General features: G+C 45.3%; 1 protein-coding gene across 3 annotated transcripts in view; it reads right to left on the bottom strand.

Moving 5' to 3' along the window:
* PITPNC1 (phosphatidylinositol transfer protein cytoplasmic 1) overlaps nucleotides 1-14,861 on the bottom strand; it is a 217,164-nt gene that overhangs the window by 32,595 nt on the left and 169,708 nt on the right. For all 3 annotated transcript variants that reach the window (XM_032457045.1, XM_032457046.1, XM_032457044.1), the window contains exon 6: nucleotides 9,478-9,573. In XM_032457045.1, coding sequence (XP_032312936.1) covers nucleotides 9,478-9,573 — 96 coding nt within the window. The remainder of the gene's footprint in view (nucleotides 1-9,477; nucleotides 9,574-14,861) is intronic.

The raw sequence follows: 14,861 nt of genomic DNA, 5'->3' as shown, positions 1-14,861 counted from the left end.
TTCCCTTCCCCATTCACGCCAACAAGTAAAAAGCAATACACAAACTCCCATAGCCCAACTCATGGCAGCCACTCTCCCAAGACACTTGGTTCCTACTAAGCAACCATCCCAGCAACCCATCTGCAGATCTCAATGTTAAAGCAGGAAGAGGGAACATTCATGAAATGCTTATTATGTGCCAAGACCGTGCTGGTCTTTTTAATGCCTTCCTTGCCTTTCACATCATCTCACTGCAGCTCTGCTCATCTCTCCATCCATCCAGTCATTTGAAGGAAGGAGGAGATTCAAGATGGTGAATCCTCATTGGTGCTGATGAACTACAATGGCTGTGATTGCCAGGGAGGTGTCCCAAAGCCAGAGCCCCTTATTACATTAGGGCTGAGTTTCATCTCCACATGGAAAGCCTGGGCTGGGAATCCCCATCCATATGTTCTAGAGGTTACCTTTCCCAGAGATCCCTCTTCAACAAACTCAGTGGTTTCTCCCTTCAGTGGATGTTTTGCTAGGTTGAATCTTGCCTCTTGGGGCATGGAGCAATTTCCCCAGGGGCTCTTTCTATTGAGTCAAGGACCCAATGACACAATCGGCAGCTCCACTCCTGGCAGACTTAGAATCTCTGGCTTTGATCTGACATTTAGGAGTTCATTTGCCTTGGCTTTGTTTGACCTAATTGGTTTGGCGTTTCACTACCAAATCCAACTGGTAAGATTTGGAATGGCTACCCTGGGCACTGAGCTCTGGAGAACCTCATTCATGAAAATTATTTCAGCAGTTTAAACCGTTTTTTTTCCCCCTTGAAAAATTAAAACACAAAAATCCTTTCTCTAGGATGGAATTGGGTAGTACCGTCTTCCAGGTACTCCCAGTAAAAATTGGCTTTGCTCACAGCATTGTGGTAGCTCCACATTATTAGGCCAAAAGAACAGCAGTGGTTTTAAAAATCAGCATTCAGCATGGTATTTCAGCAAGACTTGGTGGCCCAGGTTTCTTTTCCTTGGAAGAAATGAGAACTGAAAGAGAATACCTATTTGTTCACTGGGAAGTGAGCTGCCCATTAGTGGCCTAAAAATGATGCAGTCAGGGTTGTTGAAGGCTGGACTCCTGTTTAATGCCCTGTTATTCCAAAGGTTTCTTTTCATTAACAAAGCATTGTTGCTGCCAATACAGATGAAGGTGATTTGTTTATGAAAGGGGTAACAGAAGAGGGAGAGAAGTAGGTTGATGGGATGGAGAGTTCTAAACCTCTTCGTGTCCAGGCTCCTGCCCTTACCATCCCCTAAGAGAGTTAGCCTCTCTGGTGTGGTCACAAATGGAGACGTCTTGCAAGGTGGCTGGTGACCCTGCTTGGAAAGTTTTCGGCTACTTGCTGAATAAAATCCAAATTCCTTGGCTCGGTATTCAAGGCTCTTCTTTTCTGTTTCAGACAGTTGCTCACGGACCCTCGAACATGCGGTGGAACCCCCTACATTCTCACTGTTTTTGCTCTCACTTACTACACTGCTTTTCAATACAACTTCTTTAAAATTCAGTGTGCTCCCACACAAGTGTGGATCAGAGGGTCATTTAATATAGCTTTGGAGCAGGGACAACTTGGCTCTTTCTAACAAGATTTAAACCCATGTACCCATTGACTCAACAATGTTCACTTTTAGAACATATTCTACAGAAATATTAAAACAGTACCAAAAAAAAAAAAATAGCATGAGGATGTTTCTGGTACTGTAATAGCGAAAGAATGGAAATACCCTAAATGGCCACCAAATGGAGAATGGCATAATCATGCAATGGCACATTATACAGTCATTATAAAGCCTGCTGGAGAGATGTGTGCTGCCCCGGAAAGATGGCAAGCTTTATAGCATTAGTGAGAAAATGCAGCTGCAAAGTTGCACTGTGTGAGCTCATTTTTATGAAATAATGTTATGTATGCATTACATTGAAGTCTAAACACCATAAACACCAACTTTAACGACACCTGTCTCTGTGATGAGGCATCTTAGGACATTTGCTTTTTCGACGTTACATATTTATATCACGTTGGAATTTTTTTTTTTTTAAAGGATCACGAATTACTGTGTGAACAGATAAAACAGGAAAGATAAGCAGCGTCTAAGGGCCCAGTTCAGATTCCACCTGACCTGTAAAGCCCGCCCTGACCACTTCTGTTTGCGGAGCTGTGGTGATGGTGGAGCACAGGAGTTTTAGGGGAGTGAATCCCGCGTGATGAGAAGGCAGTTCTCCTGCTGCCTCGGGCTGTGCTGTCATTTAGCCTGTGTGTCAGACCATATCCTTGCAACCAGGCTTCTTAAAGGTGAAGGTGTCCCGCTTTTTGTTTTACCCCACAGACTGTGTCCCCACCCAGTGTCTTGCACTGTGTCTTCACAAAGTGTTATGTTCTCAAAGATCAGAGGAAGGGCAGAACTCCTCTCCAGCCTTGCTGGGACAGAGGCTCCCCGGCCAGGCTGACCGGATCCCCACTCCCATACAAAGGAAGCCACTCAAATATCACCTAAGCCTCTCTCTGGGCCGGACACCCACTGCCTTTCTGGATTGATGGACAGGATGTCGTCCAACTTGTAAAGGGGGCTGGGGGGCAGGGGGAAAGAAAAAGAAAGCCAGTTCTTATTATCCAAGGAGCGCCCAGCCCCAGTAAATTGGAACCCATCACAAAACAGCTGTGTTATTCTCAGAAAGAAACAGATGGACGGAGGGAAAAGGGGGAAAAAATGACAATAACAATACAACAACAAACTGAACTCCACCACATACCCCAGCAGGAGGCAGCTGGGTTAAATCTGGCCATTTGGAGATAATTGAAAATTTTTACCACCCTCAACCGCCAAGATGTAGACCACCACGAAAATATTTTTAATTTGAGGGAGCAGAGTGGTTTGGATACAGCACTTTGTACTGAAGGGTGCAGCTAAGTACGACAGACAGTATTTACTCATTTCATCTCTCTGTTCTCTTTCTGGGGGCCCCCTGGCCTTAGCAAACAGCATTTAATCTCTCACCCTTGACAGTTACTGGGAAAGTTAGATGTATCTCTCTGTTCCTTTCCCTTTCCCTTAAGAGACAATTTAGGGGATATTTAGGGGATATTTAGGTTGGTGTGACCAATGAACTGGCTGCCAAGGATTTCTTAGTCCAGTAAAACTCTATAATCCAGGAGCCTAGGGGTGAGTTCCAAAGAGTCCCCTTAGTCACCCAACTCAGCGGGAAGGCTCTGAATCAAATCCTGCCTAAAAACTCCCCTGGCACCCCACTACATTCACTTACACCACCTCCGGGGTGCGTGCTTCTGGGAGAGTCTCATGTATTCCTTCATTGCTACCCGAGTTCAAAGCATTGTAAATTTCCCTAATTTTTCCATTAGAATTATTATGCTCTATTTATCACTGGTAAAATGGAGACTTCTTTTGTATCTTCCAAAGCGAAGAGAAAGAGGAATTTTCTTTATATATATATATATAAATATATATAAAAGATCAAGTTCAAAGGGTAGTGGAGACTAGGCATAATCATGGCCTTTGTAGTTTCAGTGCCTAGCACAGAGCCTGGCACACAGTAGGTACTTAATAAATGCAAGCTAAGGAAATTAATCAATGAGTTCTGCTCCTAATAAGATTTTACTGAATTCTGTGTCCTTGGGTTGGTCTACAGTGGAGACGTCACCACGGTGGGCATTTCGGGCTGGATAATTCTCTGTTGTGGGGGCCATCCTGTGCATTGTAGGGTGTTTAACAGCATCCTGGGCCTCTACTCACCAGATGCCATAGCAAACAACTCCCCACCAGTGGTGACAATCAAAAATACCTCCAGACATTGCCAGATGGCCGCTCGGGGGGAGAATTGGCCCTAGTGGAAAACCACTGGTCTATAGACTCCCCCTTGGCTTTACATAAATCATTGAAGATTTAAAAAAGCTAAGCACAGGGAGGTAGGTATATAGCTCAGTGGTAGAGCGCATGCTTAGCATGCAGAAGGTCCTGGGTTCAACCCTAGTACCTCCATTAAAAAAAAAAGAAATGATGTTGATTTAAAAAAAAAGCATAAAACATCCTCTATTTCTAAACCTCCTCCACCAGAAAATCATTTCTTTTTTCCTTTTCCCCCTTTCTACTCAAGGCACATCTGAACAATTAGGGGCTGTGTGTGCCTCCACCTTCGTGTCTCTGGGGGAAAGCTGCAGGGGGGGCAGCAACTAGGAGGCCACTAGAGATGCCATTCCCCTGATCACCCCGGTCTTGTAACTGATGCCAAGACTTATAATCGACTGCAGTTAGCCCAGGAGGAAGAGCGCTGGCCTTTAGCCAACACCAAAGGCCTCTGAGCTAGAGCTCCCTACACCTGACTTCTGGATGCTGTCTAGGCGAGACTCGCCCTGGAGGCTGGGTGTTGAGATTAGTTCCTGCATCCCAAATGGCCAGCTCAGCTCTGCAGGCCCAGGCTCACCACCTGTGTCCTCTGAGGGCATGCCGTGACTTATCGTACGAAGTTCCTCATTCCTGCGCTGGGCTCTTCACCTTGAAATCTTGGCAGAGCAGCAAAGGGATGGAAATCTTGGCAGAGGAAAGAACCCGCGTATCAACCACACAACAAGTACAGCCCGCTCAGACTTTGGCTTCCCTTCATCTTTGCTGCTCTGGTGGTGCTAATGTGACTTGGTGCAAAGAGATTTGTGAGTGTGACAGGGGTGCAGGGCCTTGGTGGGGCTGAGGCTCAAGGAGCTGCTCTCTGTGCCTGAGAAATTACACGGATTTTGTTTTGTTTTGTCTTTTTGTTTTTGAAACAAGGCAGCACTGCCCTGCAGAGTCCTGCCATCCATATGAGAGCAAAATCTGAGACTAAGAGGCTCTTGGGAGGGGCAGCTCAGGCCCCTGCTGTGGATGGCAAACAGCAGCGCTGCAAAATGAGGATCAAGAGGGCGCCGGGGGGGCCAGCAGCTGATTCTGTCTCCAGAGCATCCTTCTGCATCTCTGGTTAGTGGTGCCATGAGGGCCACCAAGCAGAGGGTGTCCAGTGGAAAATTTCCAGCTCCAGTCACTTTAACGAGAGAGGCATTCTTGCCTCTCATGTGGTTTGGAGGTTTCCAGGGAGAAAGGGAAAAAGGAAAGAAAGTACTTCAATCCCCTGTTAGCCTGGATGGCGGTGGGTGGGTGATGGGAGCTGAGTGGTGACCCTGATAACCCCAGTTTGAATGCCTAAGTATCAGAAATCTCAGGACAGATTGAGCCCACCAGCATTTCGGCTTTCTCCACAGAAAATGTGTTCCTATTTATGATGCTGACACAGTCAACTTATGAAGATGGATCAGAAGAAAAAGCCCATAAAGCTGTTGGTTTCAGATTAAAAAAAAAAAAAAGGAACTCTGATTCACAACTATTAGCTTAATGGCAACAAATGCCATTTTCAGTGATCGTGCTTTCCCTGAAATTGTCGCTGCTAGAAGGGAAAAAGAAAGCCCATGGCTTTCACTTATTCATTCGACAACCGTTCTGTGAGCAGCTGCTACGTGCGGGCACCATGCTAGCTGCCGGGGTATGCGGATCAAGAAGACAGCTCTTGTCTTCCTGGAGCTTAATATGCAGCCACGAGCTAGCATGAGCTAGCATGAGCTAGCATGATCTAGAAGCCACAGACCAGAACTCTGCTGCCAGTGAGCAGGGAACAGGGCACGTAGAAAAGCCCCCAGAGGGAATGTCAGGTTTGAACTGAAGTCTAAAGAGGTGTAACTAGAAGCTTCCCAACTGAGAGGCACGGGGGTGAGGAGGGCCGGAGAGCGGAGAAGGCAGAGGGCCATGCTAAGGGACCCGGCTTCCCCCCTGGCCAGTGAGGGGTTTTAAGCAGAAAACGACACGGTCAGATTTCATTTTAGGAAGAAACTCTTATGGTGGGGAGAAGGATGTTAATTACTTAGTGCACGGAGGAGAAATTTATTTGGAAATGGTTTGCCTTCTGTATCGGTTATTTCCCTTCCTCTTAGTCCCTGGCAACGACACCCAACCAGACAGGCTAGGACAGTGCTTCTCTCCCTCCTGGTGGGTTCACACTGGATTCTGGAAGTTGAATGATGGTGTGGTTGGGTCACAAGGGAGTCCCATGAAGAAGACTTTCCCTATGATTTTTTTCACAGGGTCCCAACTATGCCTTTTCCTTTGCAGTCTAACTGCCAGAGCGAGTGAGAAAAAATTCTCCCTGCAATGTAGGCTGCTAGTCCTCTGGCAAGTCATGCCTGACAAACAGTGTGCAGGGCTGAGACCTCTGGGGCCCCTTTCTTCACATCCGTTAAGTAACCATAAGGCAGGCAGGGGTGACTCAGTGTGAGAGCTCAAACTAGACTTCGTTCATCTCCAATGACCTTTTCCTCTAGGGCGGGGTTTCTTAGCTTTGGCATAATGACATTTGAGGCCAGATAATTCTTTGTTGTGGGGGAGGGGTGCTGTCCTGTTCCTTATAGGATTTGGTTAGTGGCTGGTAGCACCCCCAAGTTGTGACGGCCAAAAATGTCCCCAGATACCGTAAACGTTCTCGTGGGGCAAGATCACCCCCAGGCGAAAGCCACGGCTCTTAGAGGCAGTTTTCCATTCTCATCTTACTGGATTGCTCAGCAGCATTCAGCAAACTGATCTCCCTCTTCTCTTGAAACCTGCATTCCTTGGCGCACTCTCCTTGTTTTCCTTCTAACTGCCTGGCCAGTTCTTTGTAGGTTCCTGGGGCTTCCCCACCCTCCTCCTGATCTCCAAATACTGACTTTTTTGCATGGTCCTGAATCGCTCTCCCATTATACTGTATGCTTTCTCCCTCTCATTCATCCTCAGAATCTTAAATTCTTCTATTTGTCAAATAATTGCCAATTTGTCTCCAAGCCCAGATTCCTTGTCTAAGCTCCAGACTCATTTCTGTTTGTTCTAGATGGCTCATTGGCATCACAGAATCCGCCCATCTTTCTCCAAAATCCCTTCCTCTTCTCACCCCCACCTATCTGTTGTCCAAGCCATAAACCCTAAGGTCATCCCGACTCTTTCTTTTCTCTCATCTTCATATCTGGTCCATGACCAATCCCTGTCAATTCCATCTTCAACATATTCCTCAAAACCACCTGCTCCCAGCTCTCCAGTTCAAACTACCATAGAACCTAAATAACCAACAGTGTAGATAAGTCCGATGACCTCAGTGGTTTCCTGACTTCCACTCTGCTCCCACTCAGTCCATTCTCCATCCAGAGCTACTTTCAAAAGCACAAATCACATGATGCCCAGGTTTAATTTCTTCCAAAGCATTCTACTGTATAAAATCTGAGTGCATTCTACTGTACTTGAATAAAATCTAAGTGTCTCAGCATGGCCCCATCCTCCTGTCCAACCGCCCCTTGTGTCATTTTTCCTTTTGTTTCTGCTGCTGCCACCACGCTGGCCTTCTTTTGCCTCCTCATATGTATCACTTTGGGACCCCCCGCACATGCTGTCACCTTCACTGGGAGCACTGTCCCCCAGCTCTTTTCATCCTCTGGGCCCCAGCGTGTCATCTCTTCCTGGACATCGCTCCTGATGTCATCCTCTTAAATTCAGTTTCCCTATCATGGTCTCTCCCTGCCTGCTGCCTTATGACACATGTGACTTCTAACTCTGTATGTACTCATGTGATTATTTCTTTATTGTTTGGCTCCCCCCAATAGATTGGAAGTGTCCTGGAGAAGAGACCCTCAGTGTCTCTTCTGCTCAAAGCCATGTCACCACTTAAATATTGTCTGTGACACTCAGGGAGTACTCAGAACATATTTACTGGATGAAGGACTATTCACCCCTCATTTCCTTGGTCAGACTGCATCTAGAAAAGAATACTTTATGACCCAGGAAAATGAATGACTGCGAAGCATGAAAAAATTCTCCTCGAATATCTGTGTAAGTGAAAAGAAGCTTCCGGTGGTGTTTCTTGGAAGTATAAAAGCACCGGGAGATGAGTCAGGCACCCAACGACCAGAAATGAGACTTGTTGATTTCATCATCAGTATTTCACACTCGTCCTAAGACTTTCCACCGAATCAGGAGGAAAATCCCTGAGTGCCAGGCAGGACCACACCAAAGCAATCTAAGGGGAAGAGCTGCAAGTATTTCAGAGTTTTCTGGCAACACTGCCTTTCTAGAAGGCCTGTGCTCCCAAAGAGGCAAGGACATCTGGGTAAGACAGCAGACTCCCAGGGCCAAGGAGCCATGGAGTGAGGGGGCAGCAGCTCCACCCAATGCATTATGATGGTTTGCACATCATCGAAGCCCTCCTCTTGAGGAGGACCACAGTTATGCAGACAGCATTTTACTTTGTTTCTCTGAAAATTCACAAGTGTGGCTGGCTGCAGAGTGTAATATAAATCGATGACATTCAAAAGCTCAACCTTTGAGTCACACTGAGAGTAATTCACATCGGCCTCTCCCAGTCTATGAAGGGATGGCAGCTGCAGAGCACACGCCTGCAATTAAGCAGCTAAGCCTTTGCTAAGATCAGGTTAGACTTTGATATCCAAACGAATCCCAAAATGTGGAGACAAAAAAACCTGAACCACATTGGGAGCCCAGTGTGTGTCACGGTAGAATTAATTTTTACTGGGTTTATTTATTATGTCTTAAATCAGCTCTAGAGAATCTGAGCGAAGAGTTTTAAGGTCCATGTGTTACAGCTCAAGGACGAGACTGGAGCCCTGAGTCCAAACATGCAATGATTGGCTGCATGTTGCTAAACAGCAAAAATAGCCCAGCAACTGTTGTCGTTGTAGGGCTGGGACGTTATTTACAAGGGGGTCACCCAAGTTCCATCAGCAGCCGTTAATAAAATACTAACAGGATATAAATGGTGACTTGCACCAATGGTAAAATAAAAAGGTTGCACTGAGGCAAACAGGAGATCCTAGTAGGTGGAAGACTTAGAGAAAGATATTCTCTTAAATTTAGTCTCAGTGAAGAAGAAAAAAGAAGAGAGTTTCACGAAGGCACTTCCTGTTTTGAGAGAAAGGTTCTGTGGAGACATGAGCTGTCCAAGTGTCAATATTCACCCAAGGAGGATTGATTGGGCATCTTTTTTGTGTTAGACCCCAAAGTTACAAATAAAACCCATCGTCTGCAGAGGGGAAGACAGGCTGGGCAGAGACCTGGCCAAACAGGAAGCCAGAGGTGGCTGCTGTATTTTAGGGAGGCCAGGGTGTTGGGTGCTTCAGCCTTGTGAATATTTCACGGCCCAGAATGATGGCAGAGCTGGGGAGACAGGAAGACGAAATTGAAATTGAGTGGCTGCCGGGGTTAACAACGGGCCCTGAGAAGTAGGGACTTAATTTTGAGACTCACAGTAAAGAATCCAGCAAGATGTGAAACCAAATTGAATCAACACAAAGACAGATGGAAGCCTCCCAGGTCAGGGCAGACTTAATAAATGTTTGTTGAATGAATGAATGACTCTCTCCCACATGCCACCCCAGCTATCGCTCACCTCAGATTCTTTGTAGTAACGTTCTGGAATTTCATCGCAGGCAATATCGATAAAGCAAACTTCTCTCTCCAGGTCTTTGGCTTCATTGTCAAAAATCTGAAAGAGCAGAGCAACATATCAAAGGTTAGTGATAGCAGGTGAGATCGTCAAGGTGCCCGCGGGTTGGCCCAACGGTGCTTGAGGTGGAATAACACCCCACAGAGCATCTCCGCGTGGCTCGGTGCCCCTGGCTAGAGCTTTCCGCCTGCCTCAGAATGTGCAAGAATCATGAGACGCTTTTATTCATCGCTTACATTTTGTCACATCAGAGGCAGGTGTAGCATCAATCACCACTTGGTGAGGGAAGAAGAAAAAGCAGGCTGTTTTTAGAAGTTCAAGAGTGAAGAAATAAATCTCTTCCAAAAATGGTCTGCTGATTTTTGGCAGCTCATCTGAACGGGGGGGGGGGGGGGGGGGGGAGGGAAGAGGCTAGAAAGGGTCTGGCTGGATATGAGACAAAAAGCAGTAATATAGCCCGAGATTTAGAGAAAAAAAAATGTGGGTTTTTTTTTTTTCATTAAAACGTTTACATATATTTAATTTCAGAAATAATACACGCCCATTGCAAAAAAATACAGATAAACAAAAAGAAGAAAATAAAGATCGTCCATAACTCCATTATCCGGTGTATTATTCTTGATCATTTAAGAGCACGATGTCCTTGGTGCCCAGAGTGGTAAGAAGGTAGAGCCTGAAGAGATACTGAGATGGCTTCCTGCCAATCTATGCCAGGTTCCACTGGCCCAGAATGTCCATCGCTTGCAAAAAATTATGTAAGACAGCCATACATATAGATACACATTTCCGTGGAAAGATTAAGTTTCTCCAGTTTTTCCTGTTGCCATTTTTTTTCTGATCTAAAGGGTTGATCTTCCCGGTCCTTCTGAAGGATAGTAAACAGATTAAGTTTGCAAAACCACTTCATCCTTGGAGACAGTCTTAACTGTATCCCTAGCTCACTATTCAGCAGGGGAATAAACAGGGGAGTCATCCACTAGGATTTAATTAAATCTGACTCTCTTGAAGAGAATGAAATATTTTGGAAGAACAGGGTGGTTGATGCCTAAGAATGCTGTCTGGATACAAATTTGGTGCCTGTTAACAACACAATCTCCCACAGGACAGCATCTGCAGGACTCTTAACACGTTAAACTCTCTCTGGTTTGGTTCTCGGGTTGAAACTATTAGTCCGTTCCAAACTCTTTCTGAATAATATTTGTGCTGGTATTTATCCTCCTAGTCTGCTGTTTGTTCTGTCCCCTATTTTCTTCTAAAATGGTGGGAGACAGGACCCTTCAGATTTGTTCAAGGAGATTAACTCCCCATTCTGACCTGAGGTGGCCACTGCATTTTCCTTACAGGCAGAGAAAAACTGGCTCTTGGATCAGCTCTGATTCCTTCCTCAGCCACTTGAAATCAAACGCTTGGGGACACTCTCAAAGTGTTTGGGAGGGACATGTAGATTGCTTTGAAATGAAATGGAGAGATAGTGGGAAACCAAGTTCGAGTCTGAGTGGAGAAATACACTGTGAAATGAAACACTGGGTCTCAGGTGGTTTGTGTGAGTGTTTCTCTCTCTCTCTCTTTGGCATGAGTCTCTTTTAAGTGTGTGCAAGAGAAGATATGTGCCTCGTTAAGAAAACAAAACAGAATGGAACACCCCCGAGGGAAATGAACTTCTAGACGGTAAATTACAAGAGAAGTTAGAGAGGTTTTGACATTTATTGGTGGTAAAATTTACGGGACTGAAAGAAGGGGAAGTACAACAGGGGTCAAGGAAGTTATTGACAGATTAGGTAGCTTTGTCTAATTTAATTCAGATACTTTTGGATCACCCATTATCGCATTAGTACTTTATTGCCCTTCAGCTCCTGATTCACCCTTTAGTCTCTGCTCTGAGATGGCAGACTGGACCCTGTGAGCACCTCACTACAGTGAGTGTGTCATTAGGCCGTGGCTTAGAGGGACCCTGCAGGGAGAAGGGGGCTTCTCTTCCTGGTTTAGATCTTATTCCTGCTGCAGAATCTGTCAGTGGAGGGGACACTCAGTGGTGCTCTGTCCAAGCTGCATGCCCAGGGGGCGTGGTTGCTTGGTGACCTTGGAGTCCTGGCCTTCCCGTGGCCCTTCCGATGTAGACACCATGCACTCCAGGCCTTGCATTGCCAGTGGCGCCCTGACTCTGTGTACCTGCCCACCAGTCTCATCTCACCTGTACCCAGAGGACTGATTTCTGCTGCCCAGCAACTGTGGACCAGCTCTGGTCCAGGAAACCAAGCAAACTTCTCTGCCATCCAGTGGGCTACAACCACAACTTCTGCAAGGAAGCCTGGGCCCTGGCCATAGAGGTGGACCCTTCCAAGTTTGTTCCTCCTTGTGTACACTCCCTCAGCCTTAGGTAACCTTTAGATTTCTCTTTACAGTTTTATAGTTACTCCTGTCAAAGTTTAATAATTCCTTATGTTACACTCTCCCTGTTCAAATTATTGTGTGATTTATGCTTCCTGATTGGGCCCCAACTAGAACACCCATTGCATGCAAAATGGTGCCCTTGGCCTTTGTGGCCGCATAGATTAGGAGGGCTGAGTTCCTGCCCTTAAGGAGTTCTTGCCCACGTAGTGGGAAGCTAGTCTCAAAAATCCAAGGTGGAATAAAGTATTTGCTATAAAACAAAGAACAGACTGTAAAGCTAGGGAGAGGATTCATTTAGGTTGACTCAACAACTACGTGGTCAGGATAGTATTATTATTTACAATTTTCAGATGAGAAAAGGCTCAAAGAAGTAAAGAGCTTTGCCCACGGTCACACAGCCAGTCGGCAGAGAAGCTCAGATTCAGGGCAAGTCTCCAGGCTTCACAACCAGCCTCCTCCAGTGATAAAAGGCTGCCTCTTGGCACCCAGTCGAGAAGATAAATATCAATCAAAAGTGCTTCCTAATTTTCTTCCAGAAAGAAGAAATTGGAATCTGGTTCTCCTCCTGCTACCTAGAAATGTATGTCCTGAGCAGCTGTCATTGGGAACTCCCCAAAGACTTGGAGCTTTTCTGCTGAGATTGCAGTAGAATCTACTTAGGTAGCTTTCAGGTCAAACTCTGGACTACTGCTTTGATACAACACTGATTCTCACATCAAAGTCCATGAAGTACCAAGTACTGCTGTAGTCAACATTTCAGGGTGGTGTCCCCAGCACCTGAACAAAGCCACACACAAAAAATCACTTTGAGGACCTCAACACCCTCTTCAAGCTTGAGGTTACAAAGAGTCTTAATTTCCAGTAAATAATTAATCTCCCTATGATTAGAGACTTTAGGAGAGGCTTGTAGGTCTTCAAGAAGTACCTCCTGAATCCCTGGAAGATATTAGCTTCTATTTCCAAAGAAGAATCTATGGCAGGAATATTGCTTACTAATTGATCTTAGATTCCTTCCACGAGCCCAAGTTCCACTTCTTTGATGGTAAGCACATTAACTTTCCATAATTCCCAGTACGGGGCTCAACGTAGACTGTAAACCTCATAGTATTGGCTGACAGGTCCTAGGCCGAGAATCAGGAGAGCTGAGTTTGAATTCAGTTATCTCCTCTGTGTAACCTTGGGTAAGACCCCGAACCTCCTTTGGGTCTTCCAGATGAGGAGCTTCCAGATGAGGATCTGCAGATGGATAGGCATCAGGGAGTTGTAAAATATCCTGGAATTACATCCCAAATTTGGGGAGGTGCTTTTTCTCTGGAGAGAGGGTTTGACCACTCTCATCTGCTTATCAAAGAGATCTGTGGCCCCAGGGAGGTTGAGATCGAGTGACCCAGATGACTACTAAAATTCTTTCCAGTTAAAATGTCTCTGATGCTGAGTGACTTCTGGGTCATGCTAGTCTCCTACATCTTGTTCTTTGGCTCATTCCTTCTCTGACCCTTCACCTCACATCCAGCCACTTGGGTGACGTGCGGAGGGGCTGCAGTACGGAAACAGGAAGTGGCAGTGGTCATGATGTAGTGTAACCAGAAGCCACAGCTGGAGTGAAACAGTCTAATCTTCATGCTTAGTTTAGGGCATGATCCAGAATTAAGCCAACACTGTTACAAACAGACAGAGGCTTAGCCAGGCCCCCAAGGAAAATAACAAGACTAACTATTCATTTGGGCTTCCTTAGCGACAGCAGCAACTGCCAGAAACTCTGGTCCAACCACCAGCTCTTTGAAGTGGAAAGAGATCTGCTGAGATAGTTTATGACAAGATGCATCTTGATATTGATACATTAAGTCAGAGCTCTACCAGGATTGCACCTGACACAGATGTTGTGTACCTTCATGCTCTTGGGAGCTTCTTGGACAGAATTTGTCCTTTTCTGAGATGGGAGTTGGGTTTGGGAGTCAGTTGTGGTACTTTCCCTATATCCTCTATAATAACGTTCCCATCTGTGGTTAATTTATTGGAGATATACCCACCCACAAATAATCTGTATTGGATTTTAGTGCCAATCTGGTTGATTCTTTTGACCTCCACCCACAACTAGGCAGTGAACACTTAAAAAACAAACTCCTTATAATATGAACTGAGCAATATTACAATGAGAAGGCAGATCTCCTGGGTAAACACTATCTTATACATTCCAAAATGAAAAGGGGGTGATTTTCCCTTTTTTGTAAAGCATCCCTTAATGTAAAGCATTAAGTATCAAGCAGCTTTCAAATCTCCATATACTTTGACCTAGAAAACTTATGCTTTGAGAATTTGTCTTAAGAATCTTAGGTAAAGGAAAAGCTTTGTGTACAAAGATTTTTATTGCAACATTAATGTAATGGCAAGAAAGAGAGAGAGAGAGAGAGAGAAAGCAAACAGCTGAAATATCCCAGGATGGGAGAATGGCCAAGGAAATTATGATAAATCCATTTGATGAACTATTTTGTAGCCATTAATAATTCCATTCTTAAAAAAGATCTTCCCAGGAGGGTAAGCATGGGTGTGGGTGGGATGGAGAAGGGGACATGCCCCATATTTAATAAAGACAGATGGTGAGTCACGTGGTCATGGCTCAAAAGGGAAAGGTACATTGATAAACATGGAATGTGTTTAAACGACACACTAGATTTCTTCCTTGAACAAGGGTGTTCTTCTAGATTTTATAACCTCTCATTTTGCTTTTCAATGTTTCTAGATTTTGTGATCTCTCTTGTTAACAGCCCATCCAGAGAGAACCCTTTTCAGAAATCCACAATCCTGAGAATCAAGGATTCTGCAGCCCCTTTCCCCAAAGAGGAACTTTTGGGGTTTAAGATCCAAGTTTAGATGGGAACTATCTGTCCTTTCTGCACAGTTTTTCCATAAACTTAGAGCTGCTCTAAAAAATAAAG

Source organism: Camelus ferus, chromosome 16 (assembly GCF_009834535.1).
Source record: "Camelus ferus isolate YT-003-E chromosome 16, BCGSAC_Cfer_1.0, whole genome shotgun sequence".
Lineage (NCBI taxonomy): Eukaryota > Metazoa > Chordata > Mammalia > Artiodactyla > Camelidae > Camelus > Camelus ferus.
Note: the sequence above shows the minus strand (reverse complement) of the source record. Positions and strands in the feature narration are given on the sequence as shown.